Source organism: Plenodomus lingam, assembly GCF_022343315.1.
Source record: "Plenodomus lingam strain CAN1 chromosome Unknown contig_8, whole genome shotgun sequence".
NCBI lineage: Eukaryota > Fungi > Ascomycota > Dothideomycetes > Pleosporales > Leptosphaeriaceae > Plenodomus > Plenodomus lingam.
Window position 1 is genome coordinate 1,170,461 of NW_027093972.1, and position 15,415 is coordinate 1,185,875.

Consider the following 15,415-nt stretch of genomic DNA (forward strand, 5'->3'; position numbering starts at 1 on the left):
TCGAAGCAGGGCTTCGTTTACGACATGCAGAGGAACAGGCTTCAGCGTGTCAGACTTGGCGAAACACGACCATTTGCATATTGTAATCTTTTCGTTTTGTTTCGTTCCGTTGTATGTTGTGAATATGTTCATTCGTTGACATGACCAAGCCATGCAGTCCGTGCCTATGTCTGCCCTGCAATGCGCAGGTCATAAATTGGCTGTACTTTTGCAGTTTCAAAATTGATTTAACAAGAACCGACGACAGCGAACCCGTCTCAAAATGCCCGTAATATGGCGCCATAGGTTCGAATTGAACAAAAAGACCTTTCCAAGCACCCAAACGCCGTAATCATGGTATCGGTAGGTATCGTATGACCGAAATGATACTGCGACAAAGACCGAATTCCAGCCGCTCTCGTCATTGCCGATAGAGACCGTTCCAGTTCTCAAACACCTAGTAGCCTCCTCGACCACGTCCACCACCAAAGCTGCCACCACCACCACGTCCGCCTCTTGAGAAACCACCACCGCCTCCTCCACGGCTAAACCCTCCTCGCGATCCACCGCGTCCAGGAGGCCCACCACGTCCACGGGGTGCGCCACGACCGCGACCGCCAAAGCCGCGGGATCCTCCTCGTGGTGCTCCGCGACCACCAGCGCCAGCGGGCTTCTTGACCCTCGCGGCGCCACCGACCGGCTTGGGCTTGGGTAGGAATCTGCACTTGTTAGCGCATCGATGCTTGCTTTGGAAATCGGCAACCTACCTGTCAATGGGCAAAAGCTTGTCACCGCCAATGTAGAACTTATCGCCAGCCTTGAATGACTTTGCTTGTATGCCTTCTTGCGGCTTAATGGTGAAGTATACCGAGTTGAGAGGACCGAGGATCTCGTCGACTTTGCCAATGGGAGTCTGTGCTTGAATGAGCTTCGACACCTCTCGATCCACGTGTAGATTTTATGTACCTTGTTCTCGAGGTAGATGGGCGCGTTGAAGTAGGGGATCTTTGTATTTATCGACTCGCAGAACATCTCGTTCTCGACATCGTGCACGAATTTGCCCATCTCTGAGCTGGGTCAGCGATCGCAACATGGTCCTGCAGCAGCGCGCATACCAAAGACCTGGTCAGGAGGACCAAATGAAGCTCCCATGCCACCGCCGCGTCCTGTGAATGATTAGCTGAGAGCACGGCAGAGCTTCGAGCAGGGCTCAACGCACCTCCACGGGGGGTAAAACCGCCCCTGCCGCCAGAAAAGCCGCCCCGTCCTCCTCTTGGTGTGCCGCGGAATGCCATGTCGTCTACGGTGCGGGGTGTGCAATGGGTGCGCGAAATGGTCGAGCTCTGCTTCAAGAGCTTCGAGAAAAGTTCAAATGGAAAATGGAGTTGGGAACGAGGCGCAGCCAATCGGTGCCACGTTTCACCGACCCTACCTTCCGCCGCAACCCCCACCAAGTGTACCGCCAAGCCCCAAGGTGGGCTGTCACTGCGCATGAAGACACTTGAATTTGTGACTGCGCCTGTGGCTACAGAGAGACTGCTAAAACACTGCAATAGCTCGGCGATCCGTCACTCTAGCATCACGCAGTGGTCAGTCCATAAGTAATTGGTCCGTACGACATCCCATCCCATGCCTCAGCCCTTGAGATAACTAGGGATTGACTCACAACCACTCGACATCGCTTCTGACTTGACGAATAAACAGCAACCATGGCGGACGCAGTCAAAGATATTCTCAATCAGGCGGCGGAGGGGGTGAAGAATCTCGCAGTTTCCGCCGAACAAAAGGCTCCCAAGCCTAAGAAAGAGAAGAAGCCAAAGGGAGAAAGCGGGGACGGCCGCCCGTTGATGCTCGAGCCAGCACCAGCATATATCGACCACCGAATTCAGATCTTGTAGGTCAAGAAGGAGTGCATGTCCCACTTCGATTCGCTGATGCATTCTCAGCGATAAGTTGAAGGCCAAATACGACGAGGAGATCGCACAAAAGCCGCGCGGTACGCTCTACTACCATCTATCTGTTACTCTCCCACTCTCGACATTCGCTGACTTGCATCGACTTGCACAGAGGACATAAGCATCACACTTGAGGATGGAAAGATAATCCAAGGCAAGTCTTGGGAGACCAGTCCAGCCGAAATTGCGCGCAACATCAGCAAGAGCTTGTTTGAGCGAACTGTTGTCGCCCGTCTCGACAAGGGCACGCCTGAGGAGACACTCTGGGATCTTGAGAGACCCCTTGAGAAGAGCTGCAAGCTTGAGCTCCTGCCGTTCGACCACCCAGAGGGAAAGAAAGTCTTCTGGCACTCCAGTGCGCATATCTTAGGAGAGGCCTCAGAACGGAGATATGGCTGTGACCTGTGCATCGGCCCTCCTATCGAGGATGGCTTCTACTACGAGGTTTGTGAAGAGTCCCTTTGGCCACGAACCCCGCTAACAGTGTTGCAGATGGCCCTTCCCGACGGTGCTGCTGTAGAGCAGTCGGATCACAAGCCTCTTGAGACGATTGTCAACAGCATTGTTAAGGAGAAGCAGGTTTTCCAAAGGCTTACGCTGTCCAAAGATGATCTGTACGAGTCCTGAATCGGTGTGAGTGATACTACGACTAACTATAGAATGTAGGTTAGAGATGTTCAAGTCAAACAAATACAAGCAACACATCATCAAGGACAAGATCCCTGACGGCACCTTCACCACCGTATATCGAAATGGACCTCTCATCGACTTATGCCGTGGACCACACGTACCTCACACCGGAAGGATAAAGCAGTTTAAAATCATGAAGAACTCGGCTTCTTACTTCCTCGGTGACGCTGCCAATGACAGCCTGCAACGCATCTATGGTGTTTCATTCCCCGATAAAGATGCTATGCAGGCACATCTCAAGTTCCTAGAAGAGGCTGCGAAGCGTGATCACCGGAAGATTGGAAAAGATCAGGAGCTGTTTTTCTTTCACGAGTTTAGTCCTGGCTCTTGTTTCTTCCTCCCACATGGCCAGATTATATACAACACGTTACAAGCATTCCTTCGCGAAGAGTACTGGAATCGCGGCTATCAAGAGGTTGGATCGCCAAACATGTATAACTCTGCGCTTTGGAAGATCTCCGGTCATTGGCAGCATTACGCTGATGATATGTTTACATTCGATGTCGAGAAAGAGAAGTGGGCGTTGAAGCCTATGAATTGCCCTGGTCACTGTCTTATTTTCAAGCATCGCGAAAGAAGTTACCGCGAGCTGCCCATTCGCATGGCTGACTTTGGTATCTTGCACCGAAATGAAGCTAGTGGTGCTCTTACGGGTCTCACACGAGTGCGTCGGTTCCAACAAGACGACACCCACGTTTTCTGCACACAAGACCAGATCAATGAGGAGATTCTGGCTCTCTTCGATTTCCTCAAGGCGGTCTATGGCAAGTTCGGTTTCACTTTCAAGCTGAAGCTGAGTACACGTCCGGAAGGTTTCCTTGGCGATATCGACACATGGAACCAGGCGGAGGCGAAGTTGACTCAAGCACTTGACGAGTTCACTGCTGGAGGTGGTGGAGCATGGGAGCTGAATCCCGGCGATGGCGCCTTCTATGGACCAAAGATTGACATCACAATCTCCGACGCATTGAAGCGAGAGTTTCAGTGTGCCACTATCCAACTCGACTTCCAGCTACCAAATCAGTTTGAGCTCGAGTACATGACTTCAGAAGGTGCTGCTACCAAGCCTAAAGAGGAGAAGGTCAAGGCGGAACAGCAAAAGGTTGAAAAGAAGGCCGAGCAGCCAAAGGAGAAAGATCACATCGACCAGAAGAAGGACAATTTGGGAGGCCAGGTCGCCATTCCAAAGGAAATCCGACCACCGCAGCCAGGTTATGCACGTCCAGTCATGATTCATCGTGCTATTTACGGGTCGTTTGAGCGGTTCATTGCGTAGGTCATTCCTTTCATGTACAGTACCACTTGCTAACAACCTATAGCATTCTCACAGAGCACTTTGCTGGCCGCTGGCCATTCTGGCTCTCTCCTCGCCAAGTCATGGTCATTCCTGTCATGCCTTCGGCCAACGACTACGTCAAGGAGGTCCAAGCCGAGCTTCGCAAGCACCACCTCCATGCTGACATTGACATTAGCGGAAATACTATGCAAAAGAAGATCCGCACAGCGCAACTGTCACTGTACAACTTCATCATGGTTGTGGGTGCGGAAGAGCAAAAGGCAAGAGCCGTCAACTGGAGGAACCGGGATGATCAGGAGACACAACAGCGTGGTGAGATTGTGCCACTCGACGAGGCTGTCAAGAAGCTCGTGCAATTGAGAGATGAGCGCAGAATTGAAAACAAGGTCTGAATGAGGTCAAACAAAAGTGTATATGCATGAGAAATGGCGCATGAGGTAGTAGGTACGAGAAAGGATTCGAGGAGTAGAGAGATTGATGGCTCTACCGACAGGGGCGCTTGCAGGAGATTGTCTGGTTCAGTGCCCTCCCAAAGGTCATAATATGAGTGTTGAAATCATCATCAAAGGCAACGCAATTTCGGTGTTTATGACAGCCATTGTGAACTTTACAGAGGCACTTACAGAGGTTGCAGAGGCACGTGGTAACAGGCACTCACCGCACCACATCCCCATTTCCTGTACAGACTTACCCCGCATGCCCCACATGCGCTCTCCATTCGAAGTCCCATGGTGACTAGCTTCAATTGGCCTGTGGCTGGGATATATTAGGGACGGCCTCTTCCTGGATGTATAACACAAACACCTCTTTTACTAACAAGCATGTCTATCTCGAATCCCAACCAGCCCTCAGGTCCGTATGAAGCCGGGAAACACATCATCCCTCCGCCCCGACCCAGTTCCCCCGCGACGGCCGAGTACCGTCTCAACCACCTGATGGTGCGTGTCAAAGATCCAAACAAGAGTTTGGAGTTTTATTGCGATTGCATGGGCATGGTGAGTTTGTCATTTACTTGGACACATGCATATGTGATGTATTATTCCACTTTATCCTTCCTTGCCCCTCCCCTCCCCTCCCCAATTCTCTTTCCAGAAGAACTGAAACGTCTTCCTTTATTCTTCTCCCACACAGCACGTCATCTTCATCTTCAACGCCGGCCCATGGACAATATACTACCTCGGTCCGCGCGACGTGGACATATCTGTCCTCGGTACCTCAAAAGGCCTCCTCGAACTCTACCACGTCCCCGCCGACGCCGAGACGCCCTATGTTTCTGGTAATGACTACGGCAGACTCGGTGTCGGGTTCGGACATATTGGCTTCACGGTGCCTGATGTTGCCGAGACACTGGAGCGGGTCAAGAGGTTTGGGTTCGAGGTTGTGAAGCCGTTAGGGGAGGCGGAGGTCGGGCAGATGGGGTTGCCTGGGGATGTGGTGGAGGGTCGGTTTGGGGCGGTGGCGGGGGGGTATAAGGCTGTGTTTGAGCAGTTGGCGTTTGTGAGGGATCCGGATGTAAGTCTTGTTTTTTTTTGGGTGGGTGATGGGAGAAAGGCGTAGGGAGTGGCTGACTAATTGTATATAGGGGTATTGGGTTGAGCTTGTGCCGCAGGTTGTTAGGTCGTAAGGGAGTGGGTTAGAGAGATGTAGGATGCGAACTCAAGGATTTCTGGGTTAATGCAGATGGTGTTCCTTTCGTCAGGTGCTGTAAATTTTCACCTGGGCTAGGTTCAGTTCGCATTGCGTGAACAAGTCTCCTCCAGGAACCCGTGTGTTCGAATATCATGTCAGTATCCTATTGCCCTTCTAAGTCTGCTTCGGATGTTTATTACCAAATATATTACAAGTCACGCCCTTGGAAGACTCTGTTAGAGATAGCGATGAAAAAGAGCCTATCCCACGTTAGTGCAAGATTTGCCCTACCCCTACCCTCGATCACGTCTTCCTACTCCCGTTTCCATTTTCTTTAATAGCCAAATTTTAGAGGAGCTGACCCAAACGTGTAAAACAATGGGGGATTTTCCCCCAAACTAAATAAATAAGAGCCCCGAGCTGTTCTACTCGTTCGCTCTATGAACCCGAATACTGAGAAGTGGGGTATCGCCCGAAGCATGGTGACTAGGTGAATGGGCAATCCAAGCGGTGTTTGAGGAATGGAGGAAGACGGTTGCGCCATCGGAGGGGCGTGAAGGGGAGGAAGAATGTGCTGTACCGGTACGATATTCAAAACATTCATTCGCTTTGTGTATGACTGGACTACGACCTACCTGATAGGAGTAGACTATATCATGAAACCTTTTTTTTTAATTTGCATACTTCAAATCCTGCGCTTATACGGTAGTCATTGTTATATGAATGGAGTACTGTGCGCTAAATACACGTGATTGGCGTGGTGTTGATGTTTGACGCGACTTGTTACACTCGCAAGAGCCCTGGGTAACCGTTAGCGGCGGTAAGTCGTCTGCGCCGTCAACGGTTGTTGGGAAGTAAAAGACCGTGTCTGCATCTGAAATAACAAATGAAAAGTCGCTCCACTTGGTTGTCCAGCGGAAACATGGAATGTTGTGACTATCTTGCGTGCCCCCCCCCCATGGTAAGTGGAGCAAGTCGGTGAGACTGGAGACAAGGCCAGTTAGGTATTGCGTCAACGTGCATACACCAACTCACCACTCGCAAAACGCCAGGCGAGGATCTGCTGGTAAGCGAGGCGATCGAGGCAAGGGTGCCAGGTTCACGATCTCATGTTGGACACATGTCATAGGTAGGCACTGGGTCTGGCGCCTAGGAGTACATACATACTCTAGACCCTGGGTGAACAGACTAGGTACCGGTAAGTTGCTTGAGTTTCATATCAATGCAGCCGAGAATGAAGGATTGGATTTTTGACGGTACGCTGCTTCAAGCTTTCCCATAGGTACCCATAACTTACTTTTTTTCCACACGGCGCAAACTTTCTCCAGCAGGCGGATGCTTCCTGTGCGCTGGCGTTGCAATCCCTCCCCGACAAAGGAAAGGGGGGGGGGCCATGGTGTTTTGGCGCATTACCTATGAGGTCACCGCCCAGCCAATTTTCAAGTTAAGGATTCGCAGCCCAGCCGCCAGCTGTTTCCGGCAGGGCGCCGTCTCCAGCTCATTAAAGCATGTTGTTCATCTTGAATTGCTTGTAAAGCTTGCTTCCCATCTCTCGATATCGCGGCCGCTATGGACAAGCTCAGGTCAAAGACGCGTTCCGCCCGTAACAGACTGGCTGAGGCGACTTCTTCAGGAAACGGATCTGGGGCGCTTCACGTGCCGCATTCTACACAGGCACCACACGAGAATTCAAGCACGGTTGCTGTCAATGAGGGTTTTTTGGGTCCTCAGGCTGGCACAGCTGCCCGCGACTTTGCCCCGTCAAACAATTTGCCAGCGGATTCAGGCCGACAACAAGGCCCCATACTTGAACCGCCGACTTCTTTGCAATCTTCCGTCGATGCTAATGCACACGTTCCAAAACCTTCCCGTTATGGAGATCCTTCTTCGCTGGTATCACACAGGTATGTTTGGACATGTTATCAAGAAAGAAATCGTGACTCTAACGCAGACTAGTACACTCTCCGCCGCAAGAGCGAGGAGCAATTCGGCCCCTCAACGTCGGCCAGCTGTAGGTATGCGACAAGCTAGTATAGGAATTCGGAGGCAACCCGCCTCCAATGCCCTCCGACAAATAGCACAACAGTCGAATAATGCATCAACGAACCGTCTGAGTACTTTGCCAGCGCTGGACGAAGATCACGCTTTCGGAGAGGCCCGATCCAACCAGGGAAGCGAGTCGACACTTACCGATCCTGAACCAGAGCGTAGCAGATTGGGCAAAGCAAAGAGTGCTCTGCAGATGAAGATACCGTTTTGGGGAAGCAGGGAAAAGGGAAAGAGCACAGGCACAGATGGCACTACTGGAGAACAAGATGATAACATGTCTATGAATTATACGTCGGACATGGTGGACGTGCTGGACACGATCGGTAGGGAAGACCACGCTCAAAGATTTCAACCGTATGCTAATCTATACAGACCCGGAGGTGGCAACTTTGACCTCTCTTACCAACATGCAGAACTCCCTATTCGTTCCCAACCTACCGTTCCTGAACCGTCGACCTACTTACAACCTACGCCGCCACGACAGTGAAACGGAAGAGATCGAGCGGATGATGACAGCGGCGCAAACTCCTCCACCGGAACCCCCCGCTGGCCCTAAATTGAGGCGGACCGAGACAGAAGGCACCACTGCTACATTGATGACTATCGACTCACAGCTCAGTGAGTCTCGGTATGCGGTGCTACCAGATGGCACTTCTTTGGAAGGCTGGAGCAAGGAAGACAAGAAAGAGGTCAACGACCATGTCCGACACATGTTGCACTCGAGGAGATCAAAATTCAAGCGTACAATGAAGGGTTTCGGACAATATGTCCGACGACGTAAGTGCTCTCCTCGTGAATTCCTCCTCCACCACTGCTAACCAACAACAGCCCTGGGTTTCCTGGTCACACTCTATGCTACCTTGATCACCATATTCGGTCTTGCATGGGTACTGTTCCTTATCGGCTGGGTAAACGTCGGTGGAAAGCAAATCTACGTCGTTCATATCATTGACAGCGTCCTGGTCGCCCTCTTCGCCATTGTCGGCGACGGTCTCGCCCCCTTCCGCGCAGTTGACACCTATCACATGATTTATATTGCTCACTACCACCACTTCACCTGGTTGCGACGCAAAAAGCAACAACTCCCCGACCTCCGCGATCGCAACGACCTCCCTTCCGGCAACGCGCCCGTCACCGTACCCCGTACCACGGACCCCGAAGACCCCGAAAAACAATGGGAGTTCACCATCCTAACCCCAACCCAACAAGCCAAGCTCGAACACCACCAAGGCAAATTCTGCAAATCCCACTCCTTCTACAAACCCCACGAGACGGAAACCCACCACGCTTTCCCCCTACGCTTCCTCATCGCCATCGTCGTCCTCCTCGACTGCCACTCGCTCTTGCAAATCTCCCTCGGCGCCTGCACCTGGGGCATCTACTACAAAACCCGGCCGTTTGCCATCACCACCGTCATCCTCATCTGCTCCATCTCCTGCAACGCCACCGCCGGCCTCCTCATCTGGCTCGGCGACAAGCGGACCCGCAAAAAGGATGTCGTCGAGCGCATGAATCGCCAGGAACTCACCGAGGAGGCGATTCGCGAGGTCGAGAAGAAGAAGGCGAGGGAGAGTGAGAGCGAGAGGGAGGAGGAAGAGGGCAAGGGGAAGAGGAGGATTAGTTTGGAGGCGGTTAGGGGCCGGTTTGGGGAGAGGAGGGACAAGGAGAGGGAGGGGCAGCAGAGTGCTTATCCTTGATGGAGGTAGCTGTTTGATGGAAATGTCACGACCAAAGGACCATGCCGTTTTGCACGATTTCAACATGGACAGATATGTCTTTGGGGCTTCCTGTCGCCTTGTTTTCCGAGCGTTTTTGTGTGTGTGTGTGTGTGTGTGTGTTTTCATCAGCGAATTATACCCAGATTATAGGCATGTCCACAACCTTGTATCAACTACTAGATAATATATATATTCTCGTGCATCTGCACGAATCAACACCCTCGTCACAATACAATACATGCGATTAACACGTGACCTTTGTACAGGAAGCCAGACTACGAATATCACGAGGCAAACCCGGCAATGAAAGGCAAGAAACTAAACAAATGGGTAATAAAAATGGGTATATACACGCATATACGTCTGCATCTAGATTTGCATTTGCATTTGCATCTGCATCTGCATTTGCATCTTGCGACTTTTCCATGGTGAGATGTGTTTGCCCATGTCCCCCTAGCCGCCAGTTCACAGTCACTACAACCTACCATACCTACCACCTACCTGCCACCTGCCCACCCACCCCGCCAAGTCCTCCACGCCAAACCTCGCCAACACTCGGGGCCAAAAAAGGTAAACGAGCAAAAGCGAGCAAAATCCACATCATCCAGAAGTCGACGTCTTGGCTCTAAGGTACGCCTCAACGTCCTGGTCTTTACTCGCGTCAATCGCTTGATCCAACTTGACTTCTTCCGCGCCCTTTTCCCTCGGTGAGTCCTGCGCTTCTGTCTGTCCACCCGCGCCCGACACTGCGCCAGCTACTGCTCCGGCCGCCGATGCCACGGTGGCGGTAGCGGTAGCAGCCGCCTGTTTTGCCTGGCCGATGTAGCCCGGGGTGGGGGACTGTTCTGATTCCGGGAGGGGGTTTTCCTTGGGGGCCTGGCCGACGGTGTTGGGTTCCATGGTGAGTGACTTGTCGCCGTGGCCGTGGTCGTTGATTGCGGCGTTGGGGGTACCCTGGTCGAGTTGGCCGGCAGCGTGGGTGTTGTTTGATTGCTCGTAGCGGAGCTCAGAGGCGCCCTGGCGCACGGGCAAGGTGAAATCTTTGGTGGTGACGCCGTTGTGCGTCGAGTTAGGGGGCGAGCTGGTGTCCGAGGGTGGGGTGTCGATGTTGAGGCTTGGGTCGTCGGGTGGGTGCGTTGCTGTTCCGACGGTGGTGAGGGCGAGTGGATCGGGCTTTTGGAGTGAGGGTGTTTGTGGAGCGGGCAGGTTGTCTCGTCCGAAGCCTACGGGCTTGGGAATCGCAAAGACTAGCTTCCTCCGTGGTTGGCCGTTTTCGCTGCCTACGCCCCATGCTTGCATTTCGCCATCGGGTCCCTCTTCCCATTTGATGGGACCAATGGGGAATGTGTTGCGTCCATGTTGCATGCTGGGGTTCTCCCATCTCATTTGCTTCTCGATCGCAGGCTCAAGGTTGGGCATGGAGCCACATTCGAAATCGAGGCCCCCACCGTATTTCTTGGGAATATTTTCGTGGTCAATGTATTGTGACAGGGTCTGGTAGACAGTCGCAGGGGAGAGGATGAAGATCTTGGACACGGTGATGGGGTCGAACCAACGCTTGACCCAGCCCCAGACTGTGGGAAAGAAGCTCGGCGCACCGACAATCTGCGACAGGTGTTAGCACGCGTCCTCTCGATCTCGGTCGCAGGCTCAATCATACAAATATCCTATCCAACGTCTCAGGATAATGTGCTGTTGCCAAAACTGACGCGTCTTGCATGTGCCCCTTCAGATTCCAAAACTGCTTCAGGCCCACTCCACTGATGTCCACGATATTGTTGCTCTGTGAAATGGGCGTCTCGGGATGAAGTCGAGGGACCATGGAGCACAAGGGAGTAACAAATCTGGTAAGCGACTCGTACAGGGCGAATAGGCGAACGTTCTTGGTGGCAACATTGGGGATGGTCGTCTTTGATTTGGCGAGGTCCTTTTCATATGCTGCGATATTTTTCGAGTTCAAGGGCGCGACCTCGAAGAGGAAGAGGGGGATACCGCGCTTGTCGCGTCGACCCAGCCATTGGGGGTACTGTGCAAGGCTGTCAGCCTTGAGTGAGAGGAGATGACAATGGGGAATCTTTGTACCAGGCGGCGCGTCTGCTCGTACTCATCCACCTCAATGTTGTTGAATATGTCGCTCAACCGGTTCTCCTTGCGCCAGTCTTCGGTGTTCTTAAACTGCTTGAAAGCTTCTTGGGGGACAAAACGGCGGGCGCGCAGGAAGCGGCTGTAGGTAAGCTGTCAGTGTCCCGCGATTGTCACCATGAAGGAGCTCTTGAGAGGGGAAGGCGTACAGCATAGTTTCGTCGTCATGGCTGGCTTGTGTCGCACCGTTTGCAGCTATATAATATTTTTGCTCTTGTGCAATCTTCTTGAATATTTCCAGCTGCTCTTGCTGGGCTGCTGTCAGGTGGGAGAGGTGGCCCGCGGGATACTGTGAGGATTCGATTCTGCTGAGATCCGCCATGATGATCAGACAGACAACCTAGACCACCTACCAGAGAAGCAAAAAACAACAACAACGAAGAAACGGGTAAGAGATGGAAAAGATGGCAAAGGGTATATAAGATAGTTATAAGGAGGTCAAGAAGGGGGGGGGGGAAGGGAGAGCAGGTCAGATGTGTAAATAATCTGTTTCTAGAGCGAGCGTCAGATAGTGATGCAATTGGCAGGTTAGCGCCTTGTGGCTGGAGGCGGGCTCGCGAAAGGAGCGTCCCGGGCGCGCGTTCTCGGACCCCTCGGACGAGAAAGGGACATTTTTTTGGGTGGAGAGTTTTTCTTCTTGTTCTGCGGCTCTTGTCTGACGGACTCTGATCGTGGGGGGGAAGGATCGCAGTGGGGTCTTTGGCCTGGGACTTGACTTCCGCCGCGAGCCGCAGCCTTTGTTGTAGCTTGGGAGTACTCTGGGGAAGCCCCCGACAGTGGACTGGACTCTATTGCTGAAAGTCTGCTTACGTTATTGGGGCGAGACCATCTATGTGGACGTGTGGATGTAGTGATTGGGGAGGTATATAGATACTTGGTCTGCAGATGCCCAGCACCTTGGTCGTGGGCCATTGCCTCGACTTTTCTTCTGGTGAATGTGCTGCGCTACTGCATGTAGGTATCCCATGATACATGCATGTACTGTATGACACAAGTACTCTAGGTACATGGCTGAGGTGAGTTCTACTCGATCCATTCCAAGCCATCCTGTGGATCGTTGTATGTAGAAGAACACGCTAATAGCAGGCAGGTGATGCTTGGGGGTTTCTCTGGGTGCAGAGTCGCGACCATCCCAACTACCGTAGCCGCCGAGGCCATGTACATGTGGTTAAGCGACCATGAACGCATCGCGCGCCCGCTTTCGCCGCACGCCGCACGCCGCTCGTTCAGCTTTTGTTGACGAACAATGGCCATCAAGTCGTCATGGCCAAGGCAGTCGACGACACCAGCACCAGCACCAGCACCAGCACCATCTCCACTACCAGCCTCATAGTCTGCATTGCACCCTCCTCCAGTGGTGCTATACCTGTCATACCTCAATACCCAGACAGAGCTGGCTCTGGAAATCCTCCACCTACCAACCACGGTAGAGACTCTGGACGGTGGCACGCGCATACCTAATCACCTCTACAAATCTCTTCACCCACATCGCTTGCCAGCCGTCCGCGAAAGGAACTAGCATGCTACCCGCAATGCGCCCCTCGTTGACCGACCTGCCCACCGAGATCCTCGAAGCCATCTTCCTGCACCTCGATCCCCAGGCGCTCTTGTCCGTATCGCAGACCAACAAGCCCATCAGAGCACTTGCCACCGACTCACCCATCATCTGGCGCCACCTGTGCCAAACCCGCTTCAAGACATGGGACTCGCGCCACAACATTGCCGCAAAGTACCGCGGCCCATTGTCCAATGTGGACTGGAAGGCCTTGTTCATAACCAGGATCGAAATCGAATGGAAAACCAAGACTCTCCTGAACCGAATTCTCACAACACAGCACGAGCGCATACGCTGCATCAACGAGATTGCAAACTTTGGATATGATGCCAAAGAGACACTGCTGAGAGAATGCGCCTGTCCAGAGGACGCCGACGATGTCTTGGCGCGACGGTACTATGCCAATGCCATACTGGAGCGCATACACCGCGACATCGCCATCAATGTTTGGAAAGACTTGCGTGACGGCGTCGACGTGCCGATGGAAAGAGCGCTGGGCGCATACGATGTGTTTGCGAGAACGGGAGAAGACGTCGACACCGATGTTGTGACTCAGGATATCGACCACTTGGCCCACGGCCTCCTCCAGCAATATCCCCATTTTCGCCACATGAACTCGAGAAGGAAGGCCTCAACATTGGCCTCCTACCTCCGCGATCAAGACTACACCGGCGTGCCAGACACCTCCTACCGCGCTCTACAAAACTCCTTTATAGGCCTCGTCCTCCGCTCCCCCACGCACGAGTCCCTCCCCATCGTCTCCGTAGCCATCTATTGCGCCGTGGCCCAGCGCCTCGGCCTCGATGCCCGCCCTTGCGGCTTACTCTTCCACGTCTACACCATTGTCTATGCGCCCAAGAACTACAATCTCGACGGCAAATACAAGCCCACCAGCTCGGCAGAGCTCGACTACATGTATCTGGACCCCTTTCGCTCTTCCGACGAAGTCCGCCAAGACGACCTCCAACGCATGCTCCGCAACATGGGCGTCCCATCCTCCAAACACAACACCTACCTCTCCTGCACCACGACCCGCGAAATGGTCCTCCGCACTGCCCGCAACATCATGAACTCTGTGCAAACCATCCGGCAAACCGAAGCGGGAACACGCAGCCTTCGACCCTCATGGCTCACCATACACCCAGACATGGACAATGCATTCTACGCCACCATCTGGGCCATGCTGCTCCTCGAGTCCTCAGACGACCCCGCCACCGGCCGCCCGGACCCCAATTCCCCTGTCGCCATGCTGCGACGACGCCAATACCTCCCGTACCTACTCGACCACTTCCAGACGCATTACCCATGGGACGTCACCTTGCTCTCTCGCTACGTGATTCCCATGTTTTGCAACCAGCCCGAGGGACACCGCTTGTCGCAGTTTGTCCAGAGTATGCACCAGGTCGATGCCATGCCGAAGCGGGTCGTTCGGCGGATAGCGCGCAGCAGGAAGGTGGCGTTCAAAGTCGGCCAGTTGTTTCAGCACAGGCGGTATGGGTACGAGGGTGTGATTACGGGCTGGGATGTAGCCTGTGGTGCAGGCGAGGAATGGATTATGAATCAGGATGTCGATGGGTTGCCCCACGGTAGGGACCAGGCTTTTTATCACGTGCTGTAAGTTTTACCCATGGCCCTTTTGCCATTTCTCATTTTCCCCTTTGCACCACTCTTCCTGTTTCTTCCTCTTTCTTCCCAACCCCCGTCTGTCTGGTGGAACGAACCCCTCCCCCCCTCTTCATCTTTTTTGAAGATTACCATAGACTAATGCATGTCACACTACCCAGCGTCTGCGACAAATCCGTCCGCTACGTCGCAGAAGAAAACATCCGCCCTGTCGCTCCCCTCACACAGCCCTCGGAAGCCATGCTCCGTCTGGCCGGCCGCCACTTTAAGCGCTGGGATGCAGGGAACGGGATCTTTGTGAGTAATGTGCGCGACGAATATCCCGATGATTGATTGAGCCTTTGTCTTTTTATACTTTGAGTCTTTGAGTTTCCGTGTATCGCTCTTCGTAGCGCTGTGTTTTGATATGAGTTTTTGTTCCTTTTCTTTTGTTAGAGGCGTAAGAGGGAAAATGATGAGATGGGGCGCGGGCGTTTTGGGGACTTGAGAATGGGGGGAAGGGTTCTTTTGTGGTAGTGGTATACGGAGGGGTTTAGGTGCAGGATTCATGGGCGTTTTGGGTTTGAGGGGGGATGATGAACCTACCCACTCTGCAGTATAACTCCCAAGGTCTTTTTTTGCTACTTTCCCCGTCATTCGGTATGCCAAGGTATAGTTTTATGTAATGCAATATGAGGTAATGAAGATAAGATTCATGATTATTGTATTAAGCCGGGTGTCTATAATGGGTTGTGTTGGTGGTAGGTGGTATATCCTAATATATAGTTAGTATATTCCC

General features: G+C 52.9%; 8 protein-coding genes across 8 annotated transcripts; 4 read left to right on the plus strand and 4 right to left on the minus strand.

Moving 5' to 3' along the window:
- Nucleotides 1-436: 436 nt before the first annotated feature.
- On the minus strand, nucleotides 437-1,274 carry GAR1 (H/ACA snoRNP pseudouridylase subunit; the record flags this gene model as incomplete). Its single annotated transcript, XM_003841790.1, has 5 exons — nucleotides 437-698; nucleotides 747-892; nucleotides 946-1,046; nucleotides 1,095-1,145; nucleotides 1,199-1,274. 5 exons carry the CDS (start codon nucleotides 1,272-1,274, stop codon nucleotides 437-439), a joined length of 636 nt encoding a protein of 211 aa, XP_003841838.1.
- Nucleotides 1,275-1,471: 197 nt separating this feature from the next.
- Nucleotides 1,472-4,509, plus strand: IAQ61_010457 (uncharacterized protein). Its single transcript, XM_003841791.2, has 7 exons — nucleotides 1,472-1,587; nucleotides 1,684-1,873; nucleotides 1,926-1,975; nucleotides 2,047-2,378; nucleotides 2,427-2,548; nucleotides 2,601-3,896; nucleotides 3,944-4,509. The coding sequence occupies exons 2-7, from the start codon at nucleotides 1,689-1,691 to the stop codon at nucleotides 4,311-4,313; spliced, it is 2,355 nt and encodes a 784-aa protein (XP_003841839.2). The 5' UTR covers nucleotides 1,472-1,587; nucleotides 1,684-1,688; the 3' UTR covers nucleotides 4,314-4,509.
- Nucleotides 4,510-4,742: 233 nt separating this feature from the next.
- Nucleotides 4,743-5,545, plus strand: IAQ61_010458 (uncharacterized protein; the record flags this gene model as incomplete). Its single annotated transcript, XM_003841792.2, has 3 exons — nucleotides 4,743-4,916; nucleotides 5,053-5,433; nucleotides 5,504-5,545. The coding sequence occupies 3 exons, from the start codon at nucleotides 4,743-4,745 to the stop codon at nucleotides 5,543-5,545; spliced, it is 597 nt and encodes a 198-aa protein (XP_003841840.2).
- A 491-nt stretch (nucleotides 5,546-6,036) lies between these two features.
- IAQ61_010459 (uncharacterized protein) lies at nucleotides 6,037-6,677 on the minus strand (the record flags this gene model as incomplete). Its single annotated transcript, XM_066098794.1, has 4 exons — nucleotides 6,037-6,124; nucleotides 6,186-6,199; nucleotides 6,297-6,534; nucleotides 6,586-6,677. 4 exons carry the CDS (start codon nucleotides 6,675-6,677, stop codon nucleotides 6,037-6,039), a joined length of 432 nt encoding a protein of 143 aa, XP_065951339.1.
- Nucleotides 6,678-7,119: 442 nt separating this feature from the next.
- IAQ61_010460 (uncharacterized protein) lies at nucleotides 7,120-9,296 on the plus strand (the record flags this gene model as incomplete). The annotated part of the gene is made up of 4 exons (XM_003841793.2): nucleotides 7,120-7,454; nucleotides 7,507-7,922; nucleotides 7,972-8,376; nucleotides 8,428-9,296. The coding sequence occupies 4 exons, from the start codon at nucleotides 7,120-7,122 to the stop codon at nucleotides 9,294-9,296; spliced, it is 2,025 nt and encodes a 674-aa protein (XP_003841841.2).
- A 621-nt stretch (nucleotides 9,297-9,917) lies between these two features.
- On the minus strand, nucleotides 9,918-11,781 carry IAQ61_010461 (uncharacterized protein; the record flags this gene model as incomplete). Its single annotated transcript, XM_003841794.1, has 4 exons — nucleotides 9,918-10,922; nucleotides 10,978-11,343; nucleotides 11,400-11,541; nucleotides 11,609-11,781. 4 exons carry the CDS (start codon nucleotides 11,779-11,781, stop codon nucleotides 9,918-9,920), a joined length of 1,686 nt encoding a protein of 561 aa, XP_003841842.1.
- A 701-nt stretch (nucleotides 11,782-12,482) lies between these two features.
- IAQ61_010462 (uncharacterized protein) lies at nucleotides 12,483-12,914 on the minus strand (the record flags this gene model as incomplete). The annotated part of the gene is made up of 1 exon (XM_066098795.1): nucleotides 12,483-12,914. One exon carries the CDS (start codon nucleotides 12,912-12,914, stop codon nucleotides 12,483-12,485), a length of 432 nt encoding a protein of 143 aa, XP_065951340.1.
- Nucleotides 12,915-12,979: 65 nt separating this feature from the next.
- Nucleotides 12,980-14,970, plus strand: IAQ61_010463 (uncharacterized protein; the record flags this gene model as incomplete). Its single annotated transcript, XM_003841796.1, has 2 exons — nucleotides 12,980-14,628; nucleotides 14,799-14,970. The coding sequence occupies 2 exons, from the start codon at nucleotides 12,980-12,982 to the stop codon at nucleotides 14,968-14,970; spliced, it is 1,821 nt and encodes a 606-aa protein (XP_003841844.1).
- Nucleotides 14,971-15,415: the final 445 nt, after the last annotated feature.

Coding starts and splice junctions, on each gene's coding strand:
- IAQ61_010457 (XM_003841791.2), top strand. CDS start 1,689: ATGGCGGACGCAGTCAAAGATATTCTCAATCAGGCGGCGGAGGGGGTG. Junction 1,976..2,046: donor GATCGCACAAAAGCCGCGCG/GTACGCTCTACT, acceptor CGACTTGCACAG/AGGACATAAGCATCACACTT. Junction 2,379..2,426: donor AGGATGGCTTCTACTACGAG/GTTTGTGAAGAG, acceptor ACAGTGTTGCAG/ATGGCCCTTCCCGACGGTGC.